The sequence below is a fragment of the Phyllobates terribilis genome, unplaced genomic scaffold, assembly GCF_046119375.1.
Source record: "Phyllobates terribilis strain yellow unplaced genomic scaffold, ASM4611937v1 Scaffold_1__5_contigs__length_1240528914, whole genome shotgun sequence".
In the NCBI taxonomy this organism is placed as follows: Eukaryota; Metazoa; Chordata; class Amphibia; order Anura; family Dendrobatidae; genus Phyllobates; species Phyllobates terribilis.
In genome coordinates, this window is record NW_027362761.1 from 113,301,726 (window position 1) to 113,329,446 (window position 27,721).

The window sequence follows — 27,721 nt, forward strand, 5'->3', positions numbered from 1 at the left end:
GGGACCTAAATATAGTTCTAAAGGGTCTAACTATCCCTCCCTTTGAACCTATGACTCAAACTCAGATGGACAAATTATCTTGGAAGGCAGCTCTATTAGTAGCAATAACAACAGCAAGAAGAGTTGGCAAGATCCAGGCCCTTTCCATCAGGGAGCCTTATCTGAGAATCATGGATGACAGAATAATCTTCCGCCTAGACCCTTCTTTCCTTCCAAAGGTATCATCCCATTTTCACATGTCGCAGGAGATAATTCTCCCATTGTTTTGTCAAAATCCCAGAGACAACAGAGAATCAGAATTCCATTCTCTAGATGTCAGAAGAATCATCCTTTACTATCTACAACAGACGGAGCCTTGGAGGAAGGATCCAAATCTTTTTGTCCAGTACTAGGGACCAAACAAAGGGAAGAGCGCCTCCAAGAGTTCTCTAGCTAACTGGATTAAAAAAGCAATCACGAAGGCGTATGAAAGTCAAGATCTGCCTCCTCCAGTGTTGCTAAAAGTTCATTCCACCAGAGCCATGTCAGCCTCATGGGCTGAAAGGGCCAGCGCTTCCATCGAGCAGATCTGCAAAGCTGCTACTTGGTCCTCGGTCCATACTTTTACCAAGCATTACAGATTAGATTTGATGTCTGTAAAAGATTTAGCTTTTGGCAGAAAAGTTCTGCAGGCGATAGTCCCTCCCTAACGATATTCTTTGGTATTACTCCTGTTGGTGCTGTCGTGGAGGGGATTAGAGAAAATAGAATTAGATTTACCGGTAATTCGGTTTCGAAGACCCTCCACGACAGCACGGGTAATTTCCCCCCCTATGAAAACTCTATGTTCATTTAAATTCCTTGGTGTTAATAAAAATTTCAAGCATTCATACTTTGTGGTCCTTAGAAAAGCACTGAGGTTAGAGGGAAGGGGAGGGGTATTTAACCTCTTGTTTCCTGTCCCTAATTAGGATGGGGAGGCGGCCTCCTGTTGGTGTTGTCGTGGAGTTTCTTAGAAACCAAATTACCGGTAAGTCTAATTCTATTTTTACGGTGTCCATGTACACTAGTAGGGCCTATATACCAAGGATGTGATCATGATACTTTGCCTATTTTTTGCATCTTGAGCTGACGTTTTTATTGATGCCATTTAGGGGTAGATATGATGGTTTTGATCTCCTCCTTTTATTCCAATGTTGTGGCGACCAAAAAAACATAATTCTGTCGTTTTGATTATTTTCTCATTATGCCGTTTACCAATTGGATTAATTTAATTCATATTTTGATTGATTGGATTTTTATGAAAGCAGTGATACCCGATGTTTTTTTTTTTTTTTTTTAATGGTTTCATTTTTAATGGGGCAAAAGCGGAGTGATTTCAACTTTTCTTTTTTTATTTACTTTTTTCATATTTTTAAAAAACTTTTTTTTTTCTTCACTTTTTACTAACTTCATTAGTCTCCTTATGAGACTTGAAGCTGTGATCGTTTAATCGCTTGTGCTATAGATAGCAATGCTTCAGCACTACTATATACAGCAGAAATCATGATCTCCTATGCATGCCAGCCAGGAGCCGGTGTTCACAGGAGGATCGTAATGACAGGCACGGGGGTCATCAGGACAACCCATCGGTGCCCTACGATCACGGCGTGTATTAAATCTCGTTGTCAGTGATTTGACAGCAGGATATAACTGAGGCACATGATTAAATCAGTCATCATGTGTGGGGAAAGATGTGGGTTCGGCATGCCATCCCACATCAAAAGCAGGGACACGACCTTTAGACGTAAATATACGTCAAAGGTCGTGAAGGGATTAAAGAGAACCTGTCAGCACGATACTGTAATATAAAGTAAAGTCATGGCTGTAATGGCGCTGTAATACTGATTACATGAATAACTTTGAAGAAATGTACTTTCTGGTTCTCTAATCATCATGTGAAGTTTTCTGCTAATTAGATTTCGGTGCACAGGGGCTGGACCGTGCACTGGGTCTTCTCCTCCCCGTCTGTGATTCCTCAGCTTCTCCGCCCGCCTCTGGTCTGTGAATGACAGGGCACTGCTGAGATTTTACACAGAGGAGGCAGGTCATTCACAGACTGGGTCTTCTCCTCCCTCTCTGTGATTCCCCTCCGCCTGCCTCCAGTGTACAGTCCGGCCCCTGTGCACCGAAGTCTAATTAGCATAAAATTTCAAATGCTGATTAAAGAAGAACCACAAAGCGGATTTCTTCATGAAAGGTATCAATGTAATATGTTCTACAGCCCTATTACAGCCATGTCTTTACTTTACAAAATTGTGCTGATGGGTTCTCTTTATACGGATCTTTGAATGACCTGCATTTGTGGCAAACTGTGGATGTGTGCTCTGTAAAAGACCTTGGTCCTGGGACCCTCATCTTGTATCTTTTTATATTCAATTCCTAAGCTTTTTCTATAATATTATTCTAATGGGTTGTGGCATAGAATCTTTCTATTTTATAACTTTGTGTATGTTGAAATTATATCTATTAATGATGATGACCAGTAGCTACTAAACATTTCACGAATACCTATGATGTTTTTATTATATCTAAATCATGGTGTATCCTGTAATGGTGATCAGATTGTCCACCTAAATGTAATTTTTTCTAAAACAAATTTGGTCAGTATGAGAGAAAAGTGTAGTTTGTCATGCCAATCATCCTTGCCTTTTTACTGCCATTTAATTTAGTGGCATTTCTATGTGGAGCTTAAAGGGGTTGTCCTGTCCAAACCGATAAATCTGCAGTCACTATGTGTGACTGCAGACTTATGAATTCCCCCAGCGCACGCACCTTGTCCTGCGGGGATTCACCTGTTTCAGACCCGGGACCTGAGGGTATGTGTGAGTTATGCATCCTCCCTGCCAGGGGGCGCGGCCTTTCTTCCATGCATTCGTATGGAGCGAGGCCCTGTCCTCTAGTTGGCCACACCCACTGGTTGTCCTCCTCACTAGATGGGGTGCGGCCTTGCTCAATACAGTTGTATGGAGCGAGGCCACGCCCACTGGCTGGGAGTATGTGTGACTCCTAAATACTCTACGGTCCCGGGTCTGAAACCGACAAATCCCCACAGTGCGTGCTTGGGGGATTCATAAGTCTGCAGTCACACAGAGTGACTGGAAACTTATCAATTTGGACTGGACAACCCCTTTAAGAACTGGTTAATCTGAGCCACACTGACTGCTACCTTTTATAACCCCGTTGCAATCACTGTGGTTGTTAAAGGGGATATCCGGGACTTTAAAAAAAGGCATATAGTTGCTAACAGAGGGAACTACCTGTCTGTTGTACCCGGCGCCTGTCATTGATCGCTCCTGCAGGAGATTCAGCTACACCCTGTCAACAGGGTGGGACTACTGGTGTGATGCTGATTGACAGCCGGCTCTCCGCTGCCTAATTGGGGGAAACCGGCTGTCAATCAGCATGACACCAGTAGTTCCACCCTATCAACAGGAAGAGAAACCGCTACTCTGCTCTGTTGACAAAGAGTAGCTGAATCTCTGGCAGGAGCGGTCAATGTCGGTTTTTCGGGTTTTTTTGGTGGTGTGTGTGTGTGTGTGTGTGTGTGTGTGTGTGTGTGTGTTTTTTTTATTTTGTTTTCAATTATACGCTTTGGTAAATTTGAAACCAATGACCTGATGGTGCATTCCCACATTCAGGATTTGCTGCTGTTTTGACGCTACGTATTTATGCAGCGTCAAAACCGCAGCAGCCAAATCTTACAGCATAGTGCAGGGGTGGGCAATTAATTTTCCCAAGGGGGCCACATGAGAAACTGGCACTTCTGTGGAGGGCCGAAACAATTGGCTGAACTTAAAGTGGTGGTCCGAAACCAAAGGTGAATTTCATACTAAATGTGTATCTATTTAGTGTAATAATTTAATCTTCTTTTCTAATATACTACAATGAAAAATTCGCTAACGTACCCTCTACATGCTGACTTTCTTTTTTTTTTTTTTTTTTTAAACTTCCAACAACACTTTGTTTGAGATTCACCAGTTCATGCTGGGATACTCAAATGAACGGTCATCAGGGGGCAAAGGCTACGGTCACTTCCACAGCCTCTGCACCCTCTCTGAAATGAGGCATCATCAGTGATGTCTGTTTCAGGGGCTGGGCTAGTCCTGCTCACCTGATAATGCATCGGTTGTAAATTCTGACGCAGTTCTCAGTATGAGCTCCCGGTGCTATATTCCTTTGAATGCACAGTGACAGTGCGCTCCCTTGCTTGCTCTAAAGAGAAGGGACAAGCCAACAAGAGAGTGCACTGTTAGTGGAAATTGTAAGCAGGGCTGTGGAGTCCGTGTCCATTTTGGTGGAGTTGGAGTCGGAATAAAATGGACCGACTCCTAAAATATTTAATAAATTGGGTACAGTAGTACAATGCAGGATGTGCTGTAAATGTTTTCAAAAGAACTTGGGAAAGTTATGAAATATCCTATAAATGTCTGTTCTGTTCTGGGAGCATTGGAAAAAAAGTTGTTTGCCCTCCCAAGTTCTACAGGCCTAGATCCATATCACATGTGGGGCAGGAGGTGACAGGCAGGGGGATTCTTTATTGCAGCCTATTGTGTGAATGTGATAAACCACAGATCAGTGGAGGGGACGCTGTCAGGGGCCGGCTAGGTGAAAAGGGGGTTGGAAAAGGTTAACCTTCACATCTAAAGGTGAGTAGGCAGCGGAGTACATGGGGAGCACCGGGAATTTCTCACCTGCAGGCTGCATGTAGTGGAGGTCAGAGGGGCACTTCACTGCTGGACCCTGTATTCAGTAGGAATACTCAGCCCAAGTGTTTTATTTCCCATGAGCTGCCAGGAAAACCCAGGGAGATACTGTGGCTACTAAATGGCTGCTCTCCCTGAACATAAACTGCAGTCCCAGCTTTTATTCCACAGTTAGGCTGTGTGCCCACGATGTGTTTTTTAAACGTTTCCGCAGCGGCAAAAACACTGCAGAAACACTTAAAAAACACTTGGTAGAAGGTCTGCCATGTTCCCCAATGATAATCCGCATGTGCTGTGCACATGCTGCGGAAATTTCCGCTGTGGATTATCATTGCGGAAAAAAACGCAGCACTACCAATTATTTTGCTGAAGTGCTGCGTTTTCGCCGCCATTGACTTGCATTAGACCGTATGGATTACGCATCACTGTATATGTAGATGCACATTCCATGCGTTCCAGTGTGCGGATGGTACCCAGGTCTAGAGGACAGGAGACTCTCCTCCGGACCCGGGTACCATAGAAAACTGTAAAAAAAAGAATAGAATAAAATATATATACTTACCTTCTGGTGGCCCGCGCTGCGCTCCTCCTTGCTTCCGGGCAGTTCGCGATGTACTGAAGGACCTGCGCTGACGTCAGTCATGTGACGGGTCACGCGACGCTGATGTCGGCGGGTCCTTCAGTGTACCGCGAGCTGCCGGCAGCCAGGGACGGTGAAGCAAGACAGCGCGGGCCATCGGAAGGTAAGTATAGATTTATTTTTTGACATTCTCTCGGGTCACACTATATAAATCCATGCCGGTTGCATGGATTTATATAGTGTGACCAAGTTGTCAAACACTTTCCAAGTGATGCTAAAATCGCTTGGAAAGCGCTTGTCAATCTGCATGTGGAAATGCATATGAAGAACGCTTCACTTCCACATGTCCCTGGCAGGAAAAATGCATGTACAATCCGCATGCGTTATTTCTGCCAGGGAGATGTAGAAACGCTCAGGAAAAAATCCTTAGTATTTCTGCATCGTGGGCACACAGCCTTAGTGTGAAAGGAGGCATTGCTGGGGCTGTGATTTAATCAGCCCAGCAAACACACACTGCTGCCTCCTACACGTTGTTATCTGGGCTCCACTTAGAAGCTACTTGCCCGTTTTCTGCAGCAGATGGTGTCATAGTCCCAGCTTCCCTCCTCCTGTTCTGAAGGCTGCTGCAGAATTTGAGTTGCTGAGCAGACCCGCATCCACCAATGAGAAGAGGGGGTGGGGCTGAAATTGTGCTGATGAATCCTAGTTCAGGCTTTCTCCTGCTCTCTGGCTGAGTGTCTGCGCCGACAGGAACAGTCAGAGGGCCGGAGGTGGCCCGCGGGCCGCAGTTAGCCCGGGTCTGGCATAGTGGATGGGATTTCTAGAAATCCCATGTCCACTATGCATCTCTGTGGATCGCCCACAGAAACTGACATTATTATTATTTTTATTATTATTTATATGGCACCATTGATTCCATGGTGCTGTATATGAGAAGGGGTTACATACAACATACAGATATCAATTACAGTAAATGAACTAACAATGATAGACTGGTACAGAGGGAAGAGGACCCTGCCCTTTCGGGCTTACATTCTACATGAACGGAGAAGGAGACAGTAGGTTGGGGGTTGCAGTAGCTCCGGTGTTGTTGAGGAGGCAGCAGGGTCATTGCAGGCTGTAAGCTTTCTTGAAGAGATGGGTTTTCAGGTTCCGTCTGAAGGATCCAAGTGTGGCGGATAATCGGACATGTTGAGGCACAAAATTCCATAGGATGGGGGATATTCGGGAGAGGCGATTGGGTGAGGAACGACTAAGTGTGGAGGAGAGGAGGAGGACTTGGGAGGACCGGAGATTACGAGAGGGAATATATTGGGAGATTAGTTCAGAGATGTACAAAGGAGAGATCTGTCTTTCAGATCCACAGCATGTCAATTGCTCTTGCGGTTACGCATGCAGATTTTCCCCATACACTTGCTTAGATGGGAAAAATCTGCATGTGCAAAACAAAAAGTCAGCTAATTTGCATAAAATAGTGCGCATGTGGTGTGGAAGTTCTGCAATGTCAGGGCCGCAGCAGGTCCTGAATGTGGGATCGTAGCCTGATGGTTTGCTCAGTGAGCTTGCAGCAGAATGTTTGTCTGCCTCTAGCTCCTCCCCCTTCCCTTTCCATAGAACTTTATGGGCTCCAGCTGCCATCTCTTATCTCAGTATGAAATTCTGTCTACACTGAATACAGATTTTACCCCTGAATTGAGAGTGCAAGATCAATCCAGAAGTAGAAAGAGGCCAATTTCTATGTTCAGATCTATTACAAAGTTGCTTATATTCACTTGGACTATTTATTGATTTATGAAGAAAAAAATATATTAAACGATGGACAAGGAATTAACACAATGATACCTTCTTCAGACCACCGGGAAGCAGTTGCAATGTATTTTACCCACTACTCAGTTGATTTGAGATAAACATGTGGATCAGACTGCACAATTTCAAGTCAAATCCAATTGATTTTGACTCCTTGTTAGAGTTTGTTTCACTAGGGTTTTAACTTCTGTAATTCAGACATATTAAAATTAGGGATTTATTTTACTACAAAGAGGTTACGAGGGTGATTCATCAAAGCTTTTGCACCAGAAAACTAGCGTAAACGCTTTTAAAAGTTGCAACATTTTTGCACAACGTGGAGTTGCACAAAACTTTGGCAACTTTGCATGTTTTCACACCATTTTGAAGCAATTCTGCAAAAATGAGAGCAGCACTATGTAACTACGCCCACCCATCAGATTCAACAAAAATGCTGGCAGTTTTTACGCCAGAAATGCTACCCCAGTGGACTGGAGTACAATTTCTGGTTAGGTGCATACCCCATGGAAGATGCGGCGGATTTAGTGGAATATGCCTCTTGGGCTTCGTTCCCACCATGAGCTTTTGGTGAGTTTTCTATGACATGTTTTAAATAAAGCTGCTTTGTTTTTGATACTTTCTGGTATTTAGCTGTGATAAAACTTTATTGATATAGTCATGTGCAGATTACATGCTTTTTTTTACTTGCGTATTTTCTGCATCTAATGCAAGCCTATGGGGAAGATCCGCTCTTAAAACTCAGTGTACCCGAAAGAGAAATGGACATGCTGCGGATTTGAAACCCGCACCATGGGTCAGTTTATGCGGAGTAAAAAAAAAAAAAAAGCACAGTGGGCATGAGATTTCTATAAATCCCATCCACTTTGATGGAACTGTAAGACCCTGCCGTTTTGACGCAGTGAAAATACGCAGGGTCAAAACCTCATTTTGGGAATACAGCCTTAAATGTAACCAGACATCAAAACATTGCATATTAAACTAATCCCAGGCTGCTGCAGGCAATTACATGATTGATATTTGTCGTTAAACTATGTGTGTAGTGGTTTTGCTATAGTTGTAAAGAAACAACTTTCCTTCGGGAGTGGCAAATCATTACCCCGAGTCATCGGGGCAGTATGGTATACTGGCCGGGTCATGGTGTGAAGAGAGATTCTTTCCATTTGATTGATTGCTCCAACTAGGTGACGTCAGTGCCAACATATTTGATATTTAGTGCAGCCGCATGATCCGGACGCGGTGAGCTTGGTGAGGCTGAGGTATGTACATTTCCGCTTGCTGCCCGTGACAGAGGAGGCGTTCTGAGCCCAGATCATGCAAGTGTCTGCACAGGCAATCGAATGTCTGCACTGACGTCACTTGGTGGGGGTGATTAAAGGGATAGGGACGTTTTACAAGCCAGTATACCATCCTTTCCCGATTACTCGGGTGAACAACTTGTCTCCATGAGTGGAAAACTTTTACCTTATAACTATAGCAAAACTATGGTACATCTATATCTATAAATATAGTTCTAATAAACATTTAATTGCCAGCAGAAGCCTGGGATTAGCTTAATAGGCAGTTTTCTGAGGTCAGGTACCCTTTAATGAATTTGGCACATGGTACTCCAGCAAGCCTTTTATTAAGACTGTTGTAAGCATTGCCAGACTTAATGAATCAGCTGCTAATATACAGTCCTGCTCATCGTTATTGACTCCCATGAAGTTTAAGTACATAATGTGGAATATCTCCTGAAAAAAATGAATCAAGTGAAACAGTTTTTTGTATAGAGCACTCGTGTTAAATGCAAAAGAGCAAATGATAAACAGTAATTTAAAACAAAAAACAATGGGAGGAAAAAATAAAAAAACCTAAAGCTTGCTGTGACACTTGTATAGGAACCCTTTACCTTAATTTAGTATGGAAACACATTTTGACTCGCCTGTGGTAAATCACAAGAGATTCGCCTGTGATTAATTGTCGGTGCCCATGTGACATGAATTAGCCAATGAATGATGACTTCAGTGTTTTAAAAAGCCACATGATAGGCGCTGTTCCTTTGTCACAATGGTGAAGACAAAGGAGCTGTCTGAGGACATCAGAACTGCTATTAGCAAACACAAGACTTCCAAAGGGTATAAGGCCATCTCCAAAGACCTTGGTATCCCAGTTTCAGCAGTGCACAATGTTATTAAGAAGTTTGCCAAGCATGTAACAGTCGGGAACCTCCCTAGACGTGGGGAAAAGAGGAAAATTGATAAGAGAAGTCTTCGAAGGTTGGTGCGAATGGTGGAAAAAACACCACGTCAAACATCCAAAGACCTGAAGGCCAACCTGGAGCAGTCTGGGGTCATGGTTTCAACAAGTACCATTCGCCGCACAATAAACCAAGCAGAGCTTTATGGGAGAAGGCCAAGGAAGAAACCATTGATGAAGAAAAGACATAAAAAAGGAACAACTGGTGTTTGCCAAATAGTATCTTGACAAACTACAATCCTTCTGGGAAAATGTTCTGTGGACGGATGAAACAAAAATAGAGATTTTTGACAATGCTAAGCAACAGTTTGTTTACAGGAGGAGCAATTAAGCTTATAAGGAAAATATCACCTTACCAACAGTTAAGCATGGTGGAGGATCCATAATGCCGTGGGGTTGCTTTGCTGCGTCTGGTACTGGAGGCCTTGACCATATCACAGGAATCATGAAATCGGAGAATTATCAAGAGATTTTAGAGCAAAATGTCTTTTACCCAGTTTAAGAAAGCATGCTTTGAGTCGAAGATCATGGGTCCTCCAGCAAGACAATGACCCAAAGCACACATCTAAAAATGCAATGAAATAGTCGAAAAAGAAAAAAATGGACTGTTTTAAAATGGCCAACAATGAGTCCTGACCTTAATTCCATTGAAAATCTTTGGGGTGAGCTGAAATCTGCCATTGGGAAAAAGAACCCTGCAAACATTCAAGAACCTGAACAAACTGGAAGAATGGGAGAAAATTCCAGCTGTGGAGTGCAAGAAGCTAATAAATGGCTACAAGAAACGTTTGGAGGCTGTCATCAATGCCAAAGGGTGTGCAACCAAGTATTAATTAGGGGTGCCTTCAGGGCCGGCTCCAGGTTTTTCTGGGCCCCGGGCGAAAGAGTCTCAGTGGGCCCCTTTAACACATACCATGATTCATGATGCACAGATACGGCGGAGAAATATATATATATATATATAGTACAATGCAAAGATTTCACTTCTTACATTACATGAGTGATATCTATTGTAAATTCCACAATAGCTCAGAAATCGGTGAATCGCTCCACACAGAATACTGGCCCCCATATAAGGCTCCATACGGAATACTGGCCCCCATATAACGCTTCATACGGAATACTGGCCCCCATATAAGGCCCCATAAGGAATACTGACCCCCATATAAGGCCCCATGCGGAATACTGACCCCCATATAAGGCTCCATGCGGAATACTGACCCCCATATAAGGCTCCATGCGGAATACTGACCCCCATATAAGGCTCCATGCGGAATACTGACCCCCATATAAGGCTCCATGCGGAATACTGACCCCCATATAAGGCTCCATGCGGAATACTGGCCCCCATATAAGGCTCCATACAGAATACTGGCCCCCATATAACGCTCCATACAGGATACTGGTCCCCTTATAAAGCTCAATACAGGATACTGGCCCCCATATAACGCTCCATACAGGATACTAGCCCCCATACAATGCTGCATGCAGGCTGTTACCCCCCACATAATGCCCCATACAGGCTGTCCCCCCCTTATAATGCTATAAGGCTCCATACGGAATACTGGCCCCCATATAAGGCTCCATACGGAATACTGGCCCCCATATAAGGCTCCATACGGAATACTGGCCCCCATATGGAATACTGGCCCCCATATAAGGCTCCATACGGAATACTGGCTTCCATATAAGGCTCCATACGGAATACTGGCCCCCATATAAGGCTCCATACAGAATACTGGCCCCCATATAACGCTCCATACAGGATACTGGTCCCCTTATAAAGCTCCATACAGGATACTGGTCCCCTTATAAAGCTCCATACAGGATACTGGTCCCCTTATAAAACTACATACAGGATACTGGCCCCCATATAACGCTCCATACAGGATACCGGTCCCCTTATAAAGCTCCATACAGGATACTGGCCCCCATATAACGCTCCATACAGGATACTGGTCCCCTTATAAAACTACATACAGGATACTGGCCCCCATATAACGCTCCATACAGGATACCGGTCCCCTTATAACGCTCCATACAGGATACTGGCCCCCATACAATGCTGCATGCAGGCTGTTACCCCCCACATAATGCCCCATACAGGCTGTCCCCCCCTTATAATGCCCCATGCAGGCTGTCACCCCTCCTCTTTATAATGCCCCATGCAGGATGTCCCCCCCTCTCTTTATAATGCCCCATGCAGGATGCCCCCCGCCCTCTTTATAATGCCCCATGCAGTCTGTTCCCCACCTTATAAAGCCCCATGCAGGCTGTCACCCCCCCTCTTTATAATGCCCCATGCAGGAATCCCCCCCCCCCCTCTTTATAATGCCCCATGCAGGCTGTCACCCCTCCTCTTTATAATGCCCCATGCAGGAATCCCCCCTCCCTCTTTATAATGCCCCATGCAGGCTGTTCCCCACCTTATAATGCCCCATGCAGGCTGTCACCCCTCCTCTTTATAATGCCCCATGCAGGATGCCCCCCCCTCTTTATAATGCACCATGCAGGCTGTTCCCCACCTTATAATGCCCCATGCAGGCTGTCACCCCTCCTCTTTATAATGCCCCATGCAGGCTGTCACCCCTCCTCTTTATAATGCCCCATGCAGGATGCCCCCCACCCTCTTTATAATGCCCCATGCAGGCTGTCACCCCTCCTCTTTATAATGCCCCATGCAGGCTGTCACCCCTCCTCTTTATAATGCCCCATGCAGGATGCCCCCCGCCCTCTTTATAATGCCCCATGCAGGCTGTCACCCCTCCTCTTTATAATGCCCCATGCAGGCTGTCACCCCTCCTCTTTATAATGCCCCATGCAGGCTGTCACCCCTCCTCTTTATAATGCCCCATGCAGGCTGTCACCCCTCCTCTTTATAATGCCCCATGCAGGCTGTCACCCCTCCTCTTTATAATGCCCCATGCAGGATGCCCCCCCCTCTCTTTATACTGCCCCATGCCTCCATACATTAAAAAAAAAAAAATCAAATACTCACCTCCCGTCTCCTCACCTGCTACCAACCGCCCGCTGCCCGCTGTCCACTGCTCGGGTCCGGGACTCCAGCGTTGTCGGCGTCTTCCCCCTCAGCGCTCCCTGTGACGGCTCAGGGGAGGGCGCGGTGTAAAGGCGTCACCGCGCCCTCTGACCTGTGACGTCACAGGGAGCGCAGAGCAGGAAGACAGCTGATCTGCGGAGGCACGGGGAGAGGTAAGTATCCGGCTGCCGGGGCCCTGAGCAAACGGCGGAGAAGGGCGGGCACTGACACCGCTCTCCTCCGCCCATAGCCCAGCGGGGTGCGCGACCGCCAGTGGGCCCCTCTGCCTGCTCAGGGCCCCGGCATTTGCCCGGGTGCGCCGGGTGCTGACGCCGGCCCTGGGTGCCTTTATTGCTGCACATGCTTTTATTCTGTTTCTTTTTTGAAATTGCAACATGGAAGTTGAAAAACAATGTTTTATTGATGCATTACTTTGGACCACTAATTTAAAAAATCCTGAGGATATAACTTTGTAGAATATCTTCAGAAATAAATGTAAATGTACTGGTCTATGAAAAAAATGAAGGGGTGGCAATAATGGTGAGCAGCTATGTAGAACACTGTTTGTCCAGAAAAGAAAAACTGACTAAGGCTATGTGCCCACGATGCAGAAATGCTCTGGATTTTTCCTGAGCGTTTCTGCATCTCCCTGGCAGAAAAAAACGCATGCGGATTGTACATGCGGATTATACATGCGTTTTCCTGCCAGGGACATGCGGATGTGAAGCGTTCTTCACATGCATTTCCGCATGCGGGCTGTCAAGCGCTTTCCAAGAAGCGATTTTAGCATCACTTGGAAAGTGCTTGTCAACTTGGTCACACTATATAGATCCATGCAACCGGCATGGATTTATATAGTGTGACCGTAAAAGAATGATAAAAAATAAATATTATACTCACCTTCCGGTGGCCCCCGATCTTTTCTCCGGTGCGTCCGGTCTTCCCGGTGTCTCGCGGTTGTCTAAAAGGACCTGCCATGACGTCATTTAGTCATGTGACTGGTAACGTGACCACCGACCTCAGCGGTCGTGTGACCCGTCACATGACTAAATGACGTTATGGCAGGTCCTTTTAGACCATCGCGAGCTGCTGGGAAGTCAGGACGCATAGCTGAGGAGACCGGGGGACATCAGAAGGTAAGTATAATGTGTGTGTGTATATGTATATGTGTATATATGTATGTGTATATATGTATATATATATATATATGTATATATATATATGTGTGTGTATATGTATGTGTGTGTGTGTGTATATGTATGCATATACAGTACAGACCAAAAGTTTGGACACACCTTCTCATTTAAAGATTTTTCTGTATTTTCTTGACTATGAAAATTGTACATTCACACTGAAGGCATCAAAACTATGAATTAACACATGTGGAATTATATACTTAACAAAAAAGTGTGAAACAGCTGAAAATATGTCTTATATTCTAGGTTCTTCAAAGTAGCCATCTTTTTGCTTTGACGACTACTTTGCACGCTCTTGGCATTCTCTTGATGAGCTTCAAGAGGTAGTCACCAGAAATGGTCTTCCAACAATCTTGAAGGAGTTCCCAGAGATGCTTAGCACTTGTTGGCCCTTTTGCCGTCACTCTGCGGTCCAGCTCACCCCAAACCATCTTGATTGGGTTCAGGTCTGGTGACTGTGGAGGCCAGGTCATCTGGCGTAGCATCCCATCACTCTCCTTCTTGGTCAAATAGCCCTTACACAGCCTGGAGGTGTATTTTGGGTCATTGTCCTTTTGAAAAATAAATGATGGTCCAACTAAACGCAAACTGGATGGAATAGCATGCCGCTGCAAGATGCTGTGGTAGCCATGCTGGTTCAGTATGCCTTCAATTTTGAATAAATCCGCAACAGTGTCACCAGCAAAGCACCCCCACACCATCACACCTCCTCCTCCATGCTTCACGGTGGGAACCAGGCATGTAGAGTCCATCCGTTCACCTTTTCTGCGTCGCACAAAGACACGGTGGTTGGAACCAAAGATCTCAAATTTGGACTCATCAGACCAAAGCACAGATTTCCACTGGTCTAATGTCCATTCCTTGTGTTCTTTAGCCCAAACAAGTCTCTTCTGCTTGTTGCCTGTCCTTAGCAGTGGTTTTCTAGCAGCTATTTTACCATGAAGGCCTGCTGTACAAAGTCTCCTCTTAACAGTTGTTGAAGAGATGTGTCTGCTGCTAGAACTCTGTGTGGCATTGACCTGGTCTCTAATCTGAGCTGCTGTTAACCTGCGATTTCTGAGGCTGGTGACTCGGATAAACTTATCCTCAGAAGCAGAGGTGACTCTTGGTCTTCCTTTCCTGGGGCCGTCCTCATGTGAGCCAGTTTCTTTGTAGCGCTTGATGGTTTTTGCAACTGCACTTATGGACACTTTCAAAGTTTTCCCAATTTTTCGCACTGACTGACCTTCATTTCTTAAAGTAATGATGGCCACTTGTTTTTCTTTACTTAGCTGCTTTTTTCTTGCCATAATACAAATTCTAACAGTCTATTCAGTAGGACTATCAGCTGTGTATCCACCAGACTTCTGCACAACACAACTGATGGTCCCAACCCCATTTTTAAGGCAAGAAATCCCACTTATTAAACCTGACAGGGCACACCTGTGAAGTGAAAACCATTTCCGGTGACTACATCTTGAAGCTCATCAAGAGAATGCCAAGAGTGTGCAAAGCAGTCATCAAAGCAAAAGGTGGCTACTTTGAAGAACCTAGAATATAAGACATATTTTCAGTTGTTTTACACTTTTTTGTTAAGTATATAATTCCACATGTGTTAATTCATAGTTTTGATGCCTTCAGTGTGAATGTACAATTTTCATAGTCATGAAAATACAGAAAAATCTTTAAATGAGGTGTGTCCAAACTTTTGGTCTGTACTGTATATATAGTGTGTGTGTGTGTATATGTATGTATATATATATATATACATATATACATATATACATACATACATACATACATACATACATACATACATACATACAGGTACTATGGTATCCAGGTCTGGAGGGGAGTCTCCTCCTCTCCAGACCCAGGTACCATCCGCACATTGAATCGCTTAATATCCACATGGCACATGTAGTGAGGCGGATATTAAGCGATTCAATGCAGGTCAATGGCGGCGAAAACGCTGCGATTACGCAAAATAATTGGTTGTTCTGTTTTTTTTCCACAATGATAATCCACAGTGGAAATTTCCGCAGCATGTGCACAGCACATGCGGATTATCATTGGGGAACATGGCAGACCTTCTACCATGCGTTTTTTAAGCGTTTCTGCAGCGGAATTGCATAGTGGGCACACAGCCTAAAGCAGGAAGTGTCTTTAAAATACTAATTAAGCAATGCTCACCTCCTCAGACTCCTGCCACTGCACTACTGCTGCTTTAGTCTTTTCTGCTGATTCCACAGCAAAGGCATCCATCATTCATGTGTTTGCTTTAACCACTTATTTGTCTCAGTGGTCACCTGCCATATATGAAAGTGTCACTGCTGAGGCCATTAATTGGCATCATTGGTCACGTAAATGATGGACATGATGTGATCACTGCAAGATTAGCGGGGCCCATCAGAGTGATGCCAGTGAACCATCGGAGTGATGCCAGTGACCGGGTTAGTTGTCTATCAATTCCTCCCCATAGCCTTTTTTTTTTTTTTTTACAAACCCAAATGACCCCTTTAATTTATCACATTATGTTCTCAATTAACTGATCCACGAAGGCAAAATTGTTTGATGTAATGACACGTTGTACATTTTCTGAATTTCTGCACGGTTGTAAGTTGAATACATCTTGCCATGTATCAGCATTTCTTTTCACGTTTGTTTACCCTCGGCCATGAGCATTTCACATTATTCTCAGGCAAATCTGTAAGGTAAAATCAATACTGAAGTTGGCAGAAGGTAGCAATGCCTCATGCAGGAGGCCACCTCTAACTTTGCTGACACATTGTCATCTGTAACACTGATAAGCATTCACTTGTCGTACGGCACATCACTTGATCAAGCCAGCCTAGCTTGCCTCTGCAATTTCCAGCAAAGTAGTATCGCTGATAGCCTGAGATTTTGGAAAGACAACATCTGCAATGATGGCACAGGTCTCTGAATTACTCTATATCAATAGCTTTTGCTTTAGATTCAATACATATCACTAAAAGTTGTGTGCTATATGTTTCATTTGTGATACTATTGTAATAATGTAATACATTTATTGATATTGCATAATCTATAAGGTGTGCTATATTCTGATCTGTTCCTGCACATTGAAGAGTATCTGTCACCATGAAAATATGCCCTGAATTGCTACATTATGGATTACTGGATGTTATCCATTGCAGAGCTGAATAGCACAGCCACAACTGTGTAGTGTCTGCTGCTGGGTACTGCAGATCCACTGCAATTCATTCCTATAGGACCAATGTTCTGAATTGTTACAATCTCCTGGACACCTAAGCATTGACAAACAGTACACCAGAACTCCTGGATGCCTCCCCACCATTCAGATCAAGGACCATTTGCAGGCTTAGGCCAGCCATACACATTAGATGGATGTCAGCTGAACGATGCTTTGGTTGATCGGCTGACAGCCATCTCAACCTGCTTTCCCTTCCATAGGAGCAATCGTTCACCCGAGCTCTCCTATGTTTCTCTATGAGAGAGACGTCTGTTATGTCTGGCAACTGCTTATCACCGGTAAAACATAGCGATCAGCAGTCCAAAATCAGACATACCCAATTGACATCTCCGACAACCGTTGTTGTCTGGGGCCCCATACACATTAGACTGTTGGCGAAACCTGTCGATGTCTGCTGATTTGGCAAAATTAGTTTGTCTACCGTTTGACAGAGCTTAGAAGTTTAGGACACAAAAATTATGTCCTTGATATTTGCTATCCATATATTTTTGTAGCTTTAGGACTGTTTTTCATGGTGAAAGATTCTCTTTTATTTTTGAGTTTTGTAGCTATACGAACATTGACAGTAGTACATTGTTGGCAAGCTTTAAATATCTGAAGAGTAGATGAGCAGAATGATGGAAGTGGTAAAAACACAGTCAAAATGATCTTCTGATATGTTATATATATGTGGCCCGAATATCTAGGTGAAGTCTCTGATCTCCAGAATGAAGGGGCTCTATAGGGCACTCGTACGTTATCCAGAACAACATGCATGGAATTGTACAATGTAATAAAATGAGGAAATTGTAAAATATTTTTGATGCAATTTTACATTTTCTTTGCAGTGCTTTCAATGATTTTGATGGTTGTCATCAGGTACATCTCTAGAGTGCTTGTGTGGATTTTAACCATCTTGGTCACATTGGGATCACTCGGTAAGTTTTACTGCTCTAATTTCTTTATAGGTCACTGAAAATGTACGGAACTAGAATAAGAACATATCATTAGTAACAGAGTGCCATAGAAGACTTGTGGTGCGTTGGATTTTATAGGAAATAGTTACTCACAAGTTTGCTTCATCTGTGAAGGGTCATTAGAACGAGTTGTATCTAATATATACTTACCTTGTAATGTCTTCACATCCTGTTCCGTCCAGATGTGTCCGGATCCCACAATTCCAAGTGGCGTAAGTTTGCCGACCGCCATATTGGGACACTCAAGTGATGGGTGTCTCAATATGGAAACAGCTGGTGGCACCAGCCTCTTGCGCGGAACCACCAGCGGAACACTGTCGCAACACACACACACACACACTGTATACGCCGTACGCTCAACACACACACTGTATACTCTGTACATGCAACACAGACACACACACACACACTGTGTACGCTGTACGCGCAACACAGACACACACCCTGTATACGCCGTATGCAACACACACATTGTATACGCGTACGCCGTGTATACACACACACACACACACACTGTATACGCCGTACGCACCACACATACACACAACGGTACCACCAGCGGAACACCGTCGCGAACACGCCGCCGCCAGGATCAGCCGAATGATTCACTGACCGCCGCCATCTTTGTACAGGAGGAGTGCATTCGCAGTTTTAATGTGACTTCTGCTATCTGCCTGCACAAAGATGGCGGCGGTCTGATTTACTGCACGGGGAGACGGCTCAAACAAGAGGAAGGAAGGAAGAAGACAGCACGGGGGGGAGAGCACATGGGGTACACAGGTCAAAGAAGAGATCACGAGGAGAAGACAGCAGATGGGGGGGGGTTCTTAGGGGAGAGAGAGATTGAGCACAGGGGGGAGACAGCTCAAACAGGACAGCACACGAGGGGAGAACACAGCACAGGAGGGGGAGAGACGGCAGACAAGGGGGGATAGCACATGGGGTAGACCGGTCAAAGAAGAGAGCAAAGATGGGAGAAGTCAGCACAAGGGGGAAAGAGAGAGTGGATAGGTGGGTGAGCACATGGGGGAGGGGAGATTCTCAACGCTGCAAACCCTGCCCCCATCGTGACATTACTGCCCTCCCGATGCGATAGCATCGGGCCTCCATCTAGTATTCAATATATGGCAATGGACATTTTCCAAGCTCGACTACAGTGGGGCAAAAAAGTATTTAGTCAGCCATCAAAACTTGAAAAAAATTTCTTTCCAAATCAGACAATGTGATTTTCCGGATTTGTTTTCTCATCTTGTCTCTCATAGTTGAGGTCTAACTATGATGTCAGTTACAGGCATCTCTCATCTTTTTAAGTGGGAGAACTTGCACAATTGGTGGCTGACTAAATACTTTTTTCCCCACTGTATATCTTTGTCCACCATTTCACCAAATGTGTGGACATATTTTGTTTGTGGTCTTAAATTTGAAGGGATTTTGGTACAGAATTCTAAATAAAAGAACAGTGGCAATTGTTACCTATAAAAAACAAAAATTAAATTCATTATTGACGTTCTAGCACTTCTTGGCAGGGTGATGGATTTCCTGTGGGCTCCTGGCAGTGACTAGGATATAAATTTTGTTTTTGAACAGAAATTAATAATACTAATAGTTATGTGTTAGCTCACCTGTTTAGTGGGTTTGATGTTGCAATACCAATAAGCAAACGCCCGCTTAGGCCAAACATAAGTGATTTTCTAATGTGGACAATTTGGCAATTTACAGCACAATACAAGTAAATGGGTTTTTCAAAATACCAATCGCATGTTGCGGCAAAATATTTGAACAAAAATGAAAGCATGGTGTGTTTGAGACTGCTGGATCAGCTGCCAAGCTATGATTGGCAGCATCTGAGAGGGAGGGGTGAAAGCCCGTGCCCCAGACAAGATTCTATCCAGTTGAACTACAAGCAGAGATTTCACATAATGCGCTTCAAAAGCAACAAATGTGAATATCGATGCAATGGAGCGACCCAGCACAAAGACAAAACGATTGTCAAAATCAGGGGATCTCAGGGATTTTTACAAGTTATTTAAGGGTATTCTATTGAGTAAGTAACAGGTCCTCTTTGAGGATCATTCCTGCATTAAACCTGTGATTAGTGAAATTGCCCATGTACTAATACTTAATCATTTAGTCTGAAAGGATAGCTAAATCCTTATAATTGGACATTGCACAATAACACAGATATCTGTTGAGATTTCTCTCTGCTCATTTCCTATTCGGTACAGCCAGTGTAAGAAAAATGTCTTCAATTACTTATCCACAATGTTATGATTACATTGACTTGGTGTAGTTTCATATCCTCGGAGAGATGACTCCTGCACTCCTGATTTTATATAGTCTGTAATGATTTGATTCTAAATGTGTATCTGTGCTACCCTCATTGAAGTTAAAGATAGAGGTTTGCCTCTATGTCTTCAAGGCCAAAGATCCATTACAGCTATTGAGCTGTTCCTTGTCTTGGAGTCTCATTTATATTTTTGAGACGTGATATACTTTGTATTTGTCCTGCTAGCAGTTCTTAAATTGGGCTGGTTCTTGGAAAGAATGCCATGAGCAGCCAGTGTTCAGATAATGTGTCCCTGGCCACACCGACAGTGTATTGGTGTAATGAATTCTTTCTAAGGTGTATGAGCCCAGACACTGCTCTGTAGACCCTCAGCTGATCTCCTCTGCCATTTTGCTTGTGTTTGTTGACGTGGCACTATAACATAGAAGAACCTTTTTCAGTTGTTTAGGGTGGGTTCATGCGCTGCAAAGTAACTAAAAAATGAGCACTAACTAAAAAGGCCCATATCTCTGGAATTGTATGGTGGGTTTAACAAAAAAAAACTGAATAGCCAAGGAAGTAAAGGGAATAAAATAAGGGCAAAAACTGAACCTATGGCCAGATGACCGGGTAGTCTTTACAACGAATATACTGTATATCACTGGTCCCAGGGCCGGCTCCAGGTTTTTATGGGCCCTGCGCGAAAGAGTCTCAGTGGGCCCCTAACACATACCATGATTCCTGATGCACAGATACCGCAGAGAAAAAAATAAATAAAAAAAATATATATATATAATAGTACAAACCAAAAGTTTGGACACACCTTCTCATTTAAAGATTTTTCTGTATTTTCATGACTATGAAAATTGTACATTCACACTGAAGGCATCAAAACTATGAATTAACACATGTGGAATTATATACTTAACAAAAAAGTGTGAAACAACTGAAAATATGTCTTATATTCTAGGTTCTTCAAAGTAGCCACCTTTTTGCTTTGATGACTGCTTTGCACACTCTTGGCATTCTCTTGATGAGCTTCAAGAGGTAGTCACCGGAAATGGTCTTCCAACAATCTTGAAGGAGTTCCCAGAGATGCTTAGCACTTGTTGGCCCTTGTGATATCACTCTGTGGTCCAGCTCACCCCAAACCATCTCGATTGGGTTCAGGTCTGGTGACTGTGGAGGCCAGGTCATCAGGCATAGCACCCCATCACTCTCATTCTTGGTCAAATAGCCCTTACACAGCCTGGAGGTGTGTTTGGGGTCATTGTCCTGTTGAAAAATTAATGATGGTCCAACTAAAAGCAAACCGGATGGAATAGCATGCTGCTGCAAGATGCTGTGGTAGCCATGCTGATTCAGTATGCCTTCAATTTTGAATAAATCCCCAACAGTGTCACCAGCAAAGCACCCCCACACCATCACACCTCCTCCTCCATGCTTCACGGTGGGAACCAGGCATGTAGAGTCCATCCGTTCACCTTTACTGCGTCGCACAAAGACAAGGTGGTTGGAACCAAAGATCTCAAATTCGGACTCATCAGACCAAAGCACAGATTTACACTGGTCTAATGGCCATTCCTTGTGTTCTTTAGCCCACACAAGTCTCTTCTGATTGTTGCCTGTCCTTAGCAGTGGTTTACTAGCAGCTATTTTACCATAAAGGCCTGCTGCACAAAGTCTCCTCTTAACAGTTGTTGTAGAGATGTGTCTGCTGCTAGAACTCTGTGTGGCATTGACCTGGTCTCTAATCTGAGCTGCTGTTAACCTGCAATTTCTGAGGCTGGTGACTCGGATAAACTTATCCTCAGAAGCAGAGGTGACTCTTGGTCTTCCTTTCCTGGGGCGGTCCTCATGTGAACCAGTTTCTTTGTAGCGCTTGATGGTTTTTGCAACTGCACTTGGGGACACTTTCAAAGTTTTCCCAATTTTTCAGACTGATTGACCTTCATTTCTTAAAGTAATGATGGCCACTCGTTTTTCTTTACTTAGCTGCTTTTTTCTTGCCATAATACAAATTCTAACAGTCTATTCAGTAGGACTATCAGCTGTGTATCCACCTGACTTCTGCACAACACAACTGATGGTCCCAACCCCATTTATAAGGCAAGAAATCCCACTTACTAAATCTGACAGGGCACACCTGTGAAGTGAAAACCATTTCCGGTGACTACCTCTTGAAGCTTATCAAGAGAATGCTAAGAGTGTGCAAAGCAGTCATCAAAGCAAAAGGTGGCTACTTTGAAGAACCTAGAATATAAGACATATTTTCAGTTGTTTCACACTTTTTTGTTAAGTATATAATTCCACAAGTGTTAATTCATAGTTTTGATGCCTTCAGTGTGAATGTACAATTTTCATAGTCATGAAAATACAGAAAAATCTTTATATATATATATATATATATATATTAGTACAAGGCCAAAGATTTCACTTCTTACATCACATGAGCTATATCTATTGTAAATTCTACAATAGCTCAGAAACCGGCGAATCCTCACAGCTCACAGTGCAGACCGGACAGTATAGTCCTCCATATAGTATTATGGCCCCACATAGTCCTCCAGACAGTATCATGGGCACCACATAGTCCTCCATACAGTATCATGGGCCCCATATATTGCTCCATACAGAATAATGGACCCCATATAACGCTCCATACAGGATACCGACCCCCGTGCAGGATGTCACCCCCCCCATATAATGCCCCATGTAGGATGTCACCCCCCCCCCCCATATAATGCCCCAAGCAGGATGTCACCTCTCCCCCTCCCCTCCCCCCCCCCCCATATAATGCCCCATGCAGGATGTCACCTCCCCCCCCCCCCATATAATGCCCCATGCAAGATGTCACTTGTCGTCCCCCCTCCACACCATATAATGCCCCATGCATCCATACATATAAAAAAAAAAAATCAAATACTCCCTTCACTCCTGTGTCTTCTCGCTCTGCGCTGTGACTGCTCAGGAGAAAGCGTGGTGTAAAGACGTCACCGCGCCCTCTGACCTGAGACGTCACAGTGCAGCAGCCGTGGAAGAGACCGGAGCTGCTGCGGAGGCACGGGGAGAGGTAAGTATTGTGCTGCCAGCTGCCGGGGCCCTGAGCAAGCAGGGGGAGCGGGCGCTGACATCGGCACCGCTCATGGGTCCCATAGCGCACCGGGGTGCCCGAAGGTCAGTGGGCCCCCTGCCTGCTCAGGGCCCTGGCACTTGCCCGGGTGTGTCGGGTGCTGACACTGGTCCTGACTGGTCCTTATTAAGGCAGACATGAGTGAAACATTGTCCATGTACAAATGAGCTGTAAGGCTACGTTAACACTTTGCGTTTTTGCCGAGTTTTTTTCTGCAGGCAAAATCTGATCTCTTGGCAGTAAAGAAGCTGTTTACAAAAGCATGTTTTGCTGCGTTTTTCAGCATCCCAAAGTTCAGCTTTGCTTCCACCACAGAAGAATGAACACTGGTCACCAATGCAAGACATATGTCTTGGAAAAATTATTCTTGGAAAATGGGCTATTTGATCAAATTATTTAGTGGAAAAAGATTTTTATGTAAAAAAAAATAGTGACCTATATGAAATAGTATATGCAAAAATAGTGACCTGTTCTGAACAAAAAAGTTCACATGAGTTCATGAAAAAATATACAATTACAAGTGTAACATCGGAGGGGGGTGAATTGGTCAGGAATAGTTTACCTAAGACATTGGCTAAGCATTGAGTTTGTAGCACACCATTTACTTTCACTCATTGGTCTGCCATTAAGTTGGTTTGGTACTGTTCAATTTCACACCTTGGTCAGCCACATGTTTACCTTACACATATCACTAATTTAATTAAGCTGTACTAATCCTAATTGTCAATGTCAGGTGAGAACACAAAGAAATTATGGTTTAAACTTGGGAAAATCACAAATGTATTTCACGCACTGCTGTACATGCTTTTTTTTCACTAAAAACACAGAAAAACCTGCTATCTGCGTTCTTTGCTGCGTTTTTGCACTTATTGCTTTCTGTGGGTGAAAAAACGCTGAAAGAAGTGATATGCTGCAGCTTTCCAATTCTGTCAGGAAAAAAACAATGTATGTACATGAGATTTCTGATATCACATAGCTTTTGCTGGTACTGTAAAACGCAGCTTTTACTTTGCATAAAAAACACAATGTGTGAACATAGCCTAAGTCTCGGGACCCAAACTCAACAGCCTCATGGCCACCTTCAGGTCAGGAGACCTGCAGCCAGTCTGTGCATAGCTGTCTGCACCTGGACCCTGATACACGGATGTCTGAATGAAGCCTTAGATTCCATAGGTGCCGTAATAAACACTGGAGGTGCCACTGAAATTTGGATCATAGGACTAAGCATTCCTCTCTGCTGTTTAGGAGAGTGTGAAAGCTCATCCATCAGGCAGGCTTTTCCACATCTTCCTTGCATTTCTTATGGAGCCTGTCTTCACTGATCAGAGGGCTAAAAGGAAGGCTGTGTGCTTCCAGTCGGACTTCAGGGGAGTGTGCTCTTCGTGCTTTGTACTTTCTAGCTGACAGACCCTCGATATTATGTATAAAGGAGATCTTTCTATTCCGGCATTCTAATAATTAGCAGGTTGTTTGTTCTCTATTTTCACTTGTGTTTGCCCCACTCTTCTCTGCAGGAGGGACTGGTGTTCTTTGGTGGTTGTATGCTGAACACCGGAAATCTTTCAATGAAAATCTCCCACCAGATCAGCTTCAGGTTTCCAAAGACAACCAACAAGCCTTGCTTATCTATGCCATAACTGCAACTATCTTTACGGTAAGCCTGCCGCTTTGTATTTGTGACTGTATGAAACTGGGTCATGTCTTTCTCACTTCTCCTCTTTATTATTAGCAGCACAATGGCAGCTTGCAGATGACTAGTGAATGTGCAAATACACTGGCAACATATTCCTTAACCAACTGCTCTGGAAAACGTCCTACATTTATTAAAACGCGCCCCCAGTGATGTCCTTAGAAAGCTCGGCATATGCGCTTCAGCGTGTAACTTCATGCTTCTGATGTAGATTCATGCTCTGTGTGGTGGATAGGCCTCATTCACTGGCAGGCTGCGGACTAGGCGGACACCTGAATTACTGAAGCCTTTTATTTCCTCCCTGCTGATATCCGTTGCAGGCACAGAGATACCTTGAAAATGTTATCCAAACATGGAATGAATGCCAAGTAGCCTTTGTGAATGTGCAGAATAAGAGCGGTATATGCAATGATCAGTAATCGATTGCTCAGTGCGCATAGACTGCCATTGTTCTAGTCTGCACAGCTCCTGTGTGACAATTCACAGAAAACCACCTCAAATCCGAGAACCATCACAGAAAAAAGCAGCCATACTTGCAATGCCTGGTCACAATAGTAATGTATTGGAGAACTGAGCGGGCCCCTATAATAAAAGGCCGAGGCAGCGCGGTGCAAAATACTGTTAAAACAACCAATCACTCTCCTACCAATCAAGTGGGGCTGCCTAGTAATATAAATCCAATCGATCATTTTATGATAATCTTATAGTATAAATGGACTATAAGAGCACATCTGCAACTGTTAGGCTATGTTCACACGTTGCATTTTTTTGCTGCGGTTTTTTTTCTGCATGCAAAACCCGCTCTCTTGGCAGTAAAGTAGCTGCTTAAAAAGGTTTTACTGCATTTTTTTTCTGCGTTTTTCAGGTACATTTGTGTCTGCATGCTGATACCGTTTAGTGTCTGTTCCTGAGTTTTCTGCACCAAAAACACAGCAGAACCTGATACCTGCGGTTTTTGCTGCATTTTTGCCCTTACTCAATGCTTTCTATGGGTGAAAAACACTGCAGAAACGCTGAAAGGAGTGACATGCTGCAGATATCAAAAAAGCAGCAGTTTTTCAGTCAGGAAAAATAACCAATATGTGTGCATGAGATTTCTGAAATCTCCTAGCTTTTGCTGCTACTGTAAAACGCAGCTTTTAATTTGCATAAAAACGCAGCAAAAACGCAACGTGTGAACATAGAGTAGCTAAACCTTTTATCATTATTAAATCTGAGTGCCTTTTCAGGTGTAAGCAGATCGATGGGGATCCCGGGTCCTTAGACCCTCACCAATTGTTCAAAAAGCCCCCAAGTGGTGCGCAGATCAGTCAACCTGGACCCCCACGAACCTGCTTGCCATTAAAAGGGCACTCAAATTATATAAAAAGGTTTAGTTACTCTCTAAATTCTACACTTGTTTTTTCCCAAAAACTAAAAAAAGATGTTGAAATATATTTTATTAGAGAAAATGTTTGCTGCAAACCTAGGGCTTAACATGAAGAGCAACTCCCTTTACATTTTAAAGTAGACCCCAGAGAGCTCGTGATTTTTCTGAGCAATAAATTCTCCAACTTATACATTCTTATCTATTCAAGGGCCTCTGATGCTTTTAATGTTAGAAAATGCACCATGTAATAAGAGACCCTAAACTATCTCTGGACTGCTCATGTGACTTCCTGCCAGCTCCCCTAAATGGAATCTGTCACCACTTGTGTCCTATCTAAACTATTAATATGGGCATACAGGTTATATACAGCTGAATAGAGTGATCCCTGTATGCCTCATATCAGATGCCTTGTTGTGGATAAATCCTCTTTTATCACTGTATGTAATTTATCTATTTAGTAAGTAACAGCTAACATAGCAACAGCTATGGGGAAGACGCTGCCTGGAAGATAACTCTGCCTCCAGAGCTTGTTTTAAATATAAAGGGGAGTTACTAGTGTGATGTGTAATGGCCGCTCTCTGCCGAGCTGTGTGTGATTATACCTGACACATCTGCAGGTTCCTCTCAGCTTCAGCTTCCATCTCACAGATAGCCATCGTTAGTATATTGTTCCAATACAGCAGCGCTCAAGAGCTGCAAATAATGTGTTTGAAAGAAGACAAAGTTAATTTCTCCTGTTTTGTGTTAGTTACTTGTCTCACACTGGTAACTCCAACTTCATGTAGAATAACCCCTGGAGGCAGATTCTCATTGAGATCAGTGTCCGGCCCATAGTCTGCAACAGCTCATTTACATATAAGAGCAACGTAGATTTCTCTGGAATAAGACATCATATTGCAGATATCAAGGTATCATGTTATTCAGCTTCCTATGACCTTCATGCCCATGTACACGGCTTAGGAGGGTTGATCCTACTGACAGATTGCCTTTAAAAATGACAGTGATTTCAAATACCTGCAAAAAAAAAATGTGTTACAGCCCTGGATTTATTAGATCCTGATGCTGTTTCCTCCAAACCTTTCCCTGCCCTTGAACTTCATAATTAATCTGGGTGCTGGCAGAAGGATATGTAGAGGAGAAGGGACAGCTCTGCCATTCTTGCTGAAAACATTATTGTTTAATTATTTGCGTCTGTGCCAGGCAGGATTGGTATTGGCTTTATCAAGGGCATATATTTCTCCTTGGGCTTGTTTTTATGGTATTTTGACTCCTAAAACAGCAACTTCTGCATTTATTAAAGGGAATCTGTCAAAAGGTCTTTGCTACCTCATCTGAGAGCAGCATGATGTAGGCAGAGAGACCCTGAATCCAACTCTGTACCATTAAGGATACTGTGTGCAGCGGTTCTGGCACAGAGTTTTTAGATTTAGCAATACAGCAAAGCGGAGGAAGCTGACCCTGCCCACACCAGGCTCTCAGTGTACATAGTCTGTAGAC

General features: G+C 43.8%; 1 protein-coding gene across 2 annotated transcripts in view; it reads left to right on the forward strand.

Moving 5' to 3' along the window:
* The window catches only part of SLC44A1 (solute carrier family 44 member 1), a 129,082-nt gene that overhangs the window by 69,717 nt on the left and 31,644 nt on the right, over window positions 1-27,721 (forward strand). For both annotated transcript variants that reach the window (XM_073666604.1, XM_073666611.1), the window contains 2 exons: window positions 17,638-17,727; window positions 24,680-24,819. In XM_073666604.1, coding sequence (XP_073522705.1) covers window positions 17,638-17,727; window positions 24,680-24,819 — 230 coding nt within the window. The remainder of the gene's footprint in view (window positions 1-17,637; window positions 17,728-24,679; window positions 24,820-27,721) is intronic.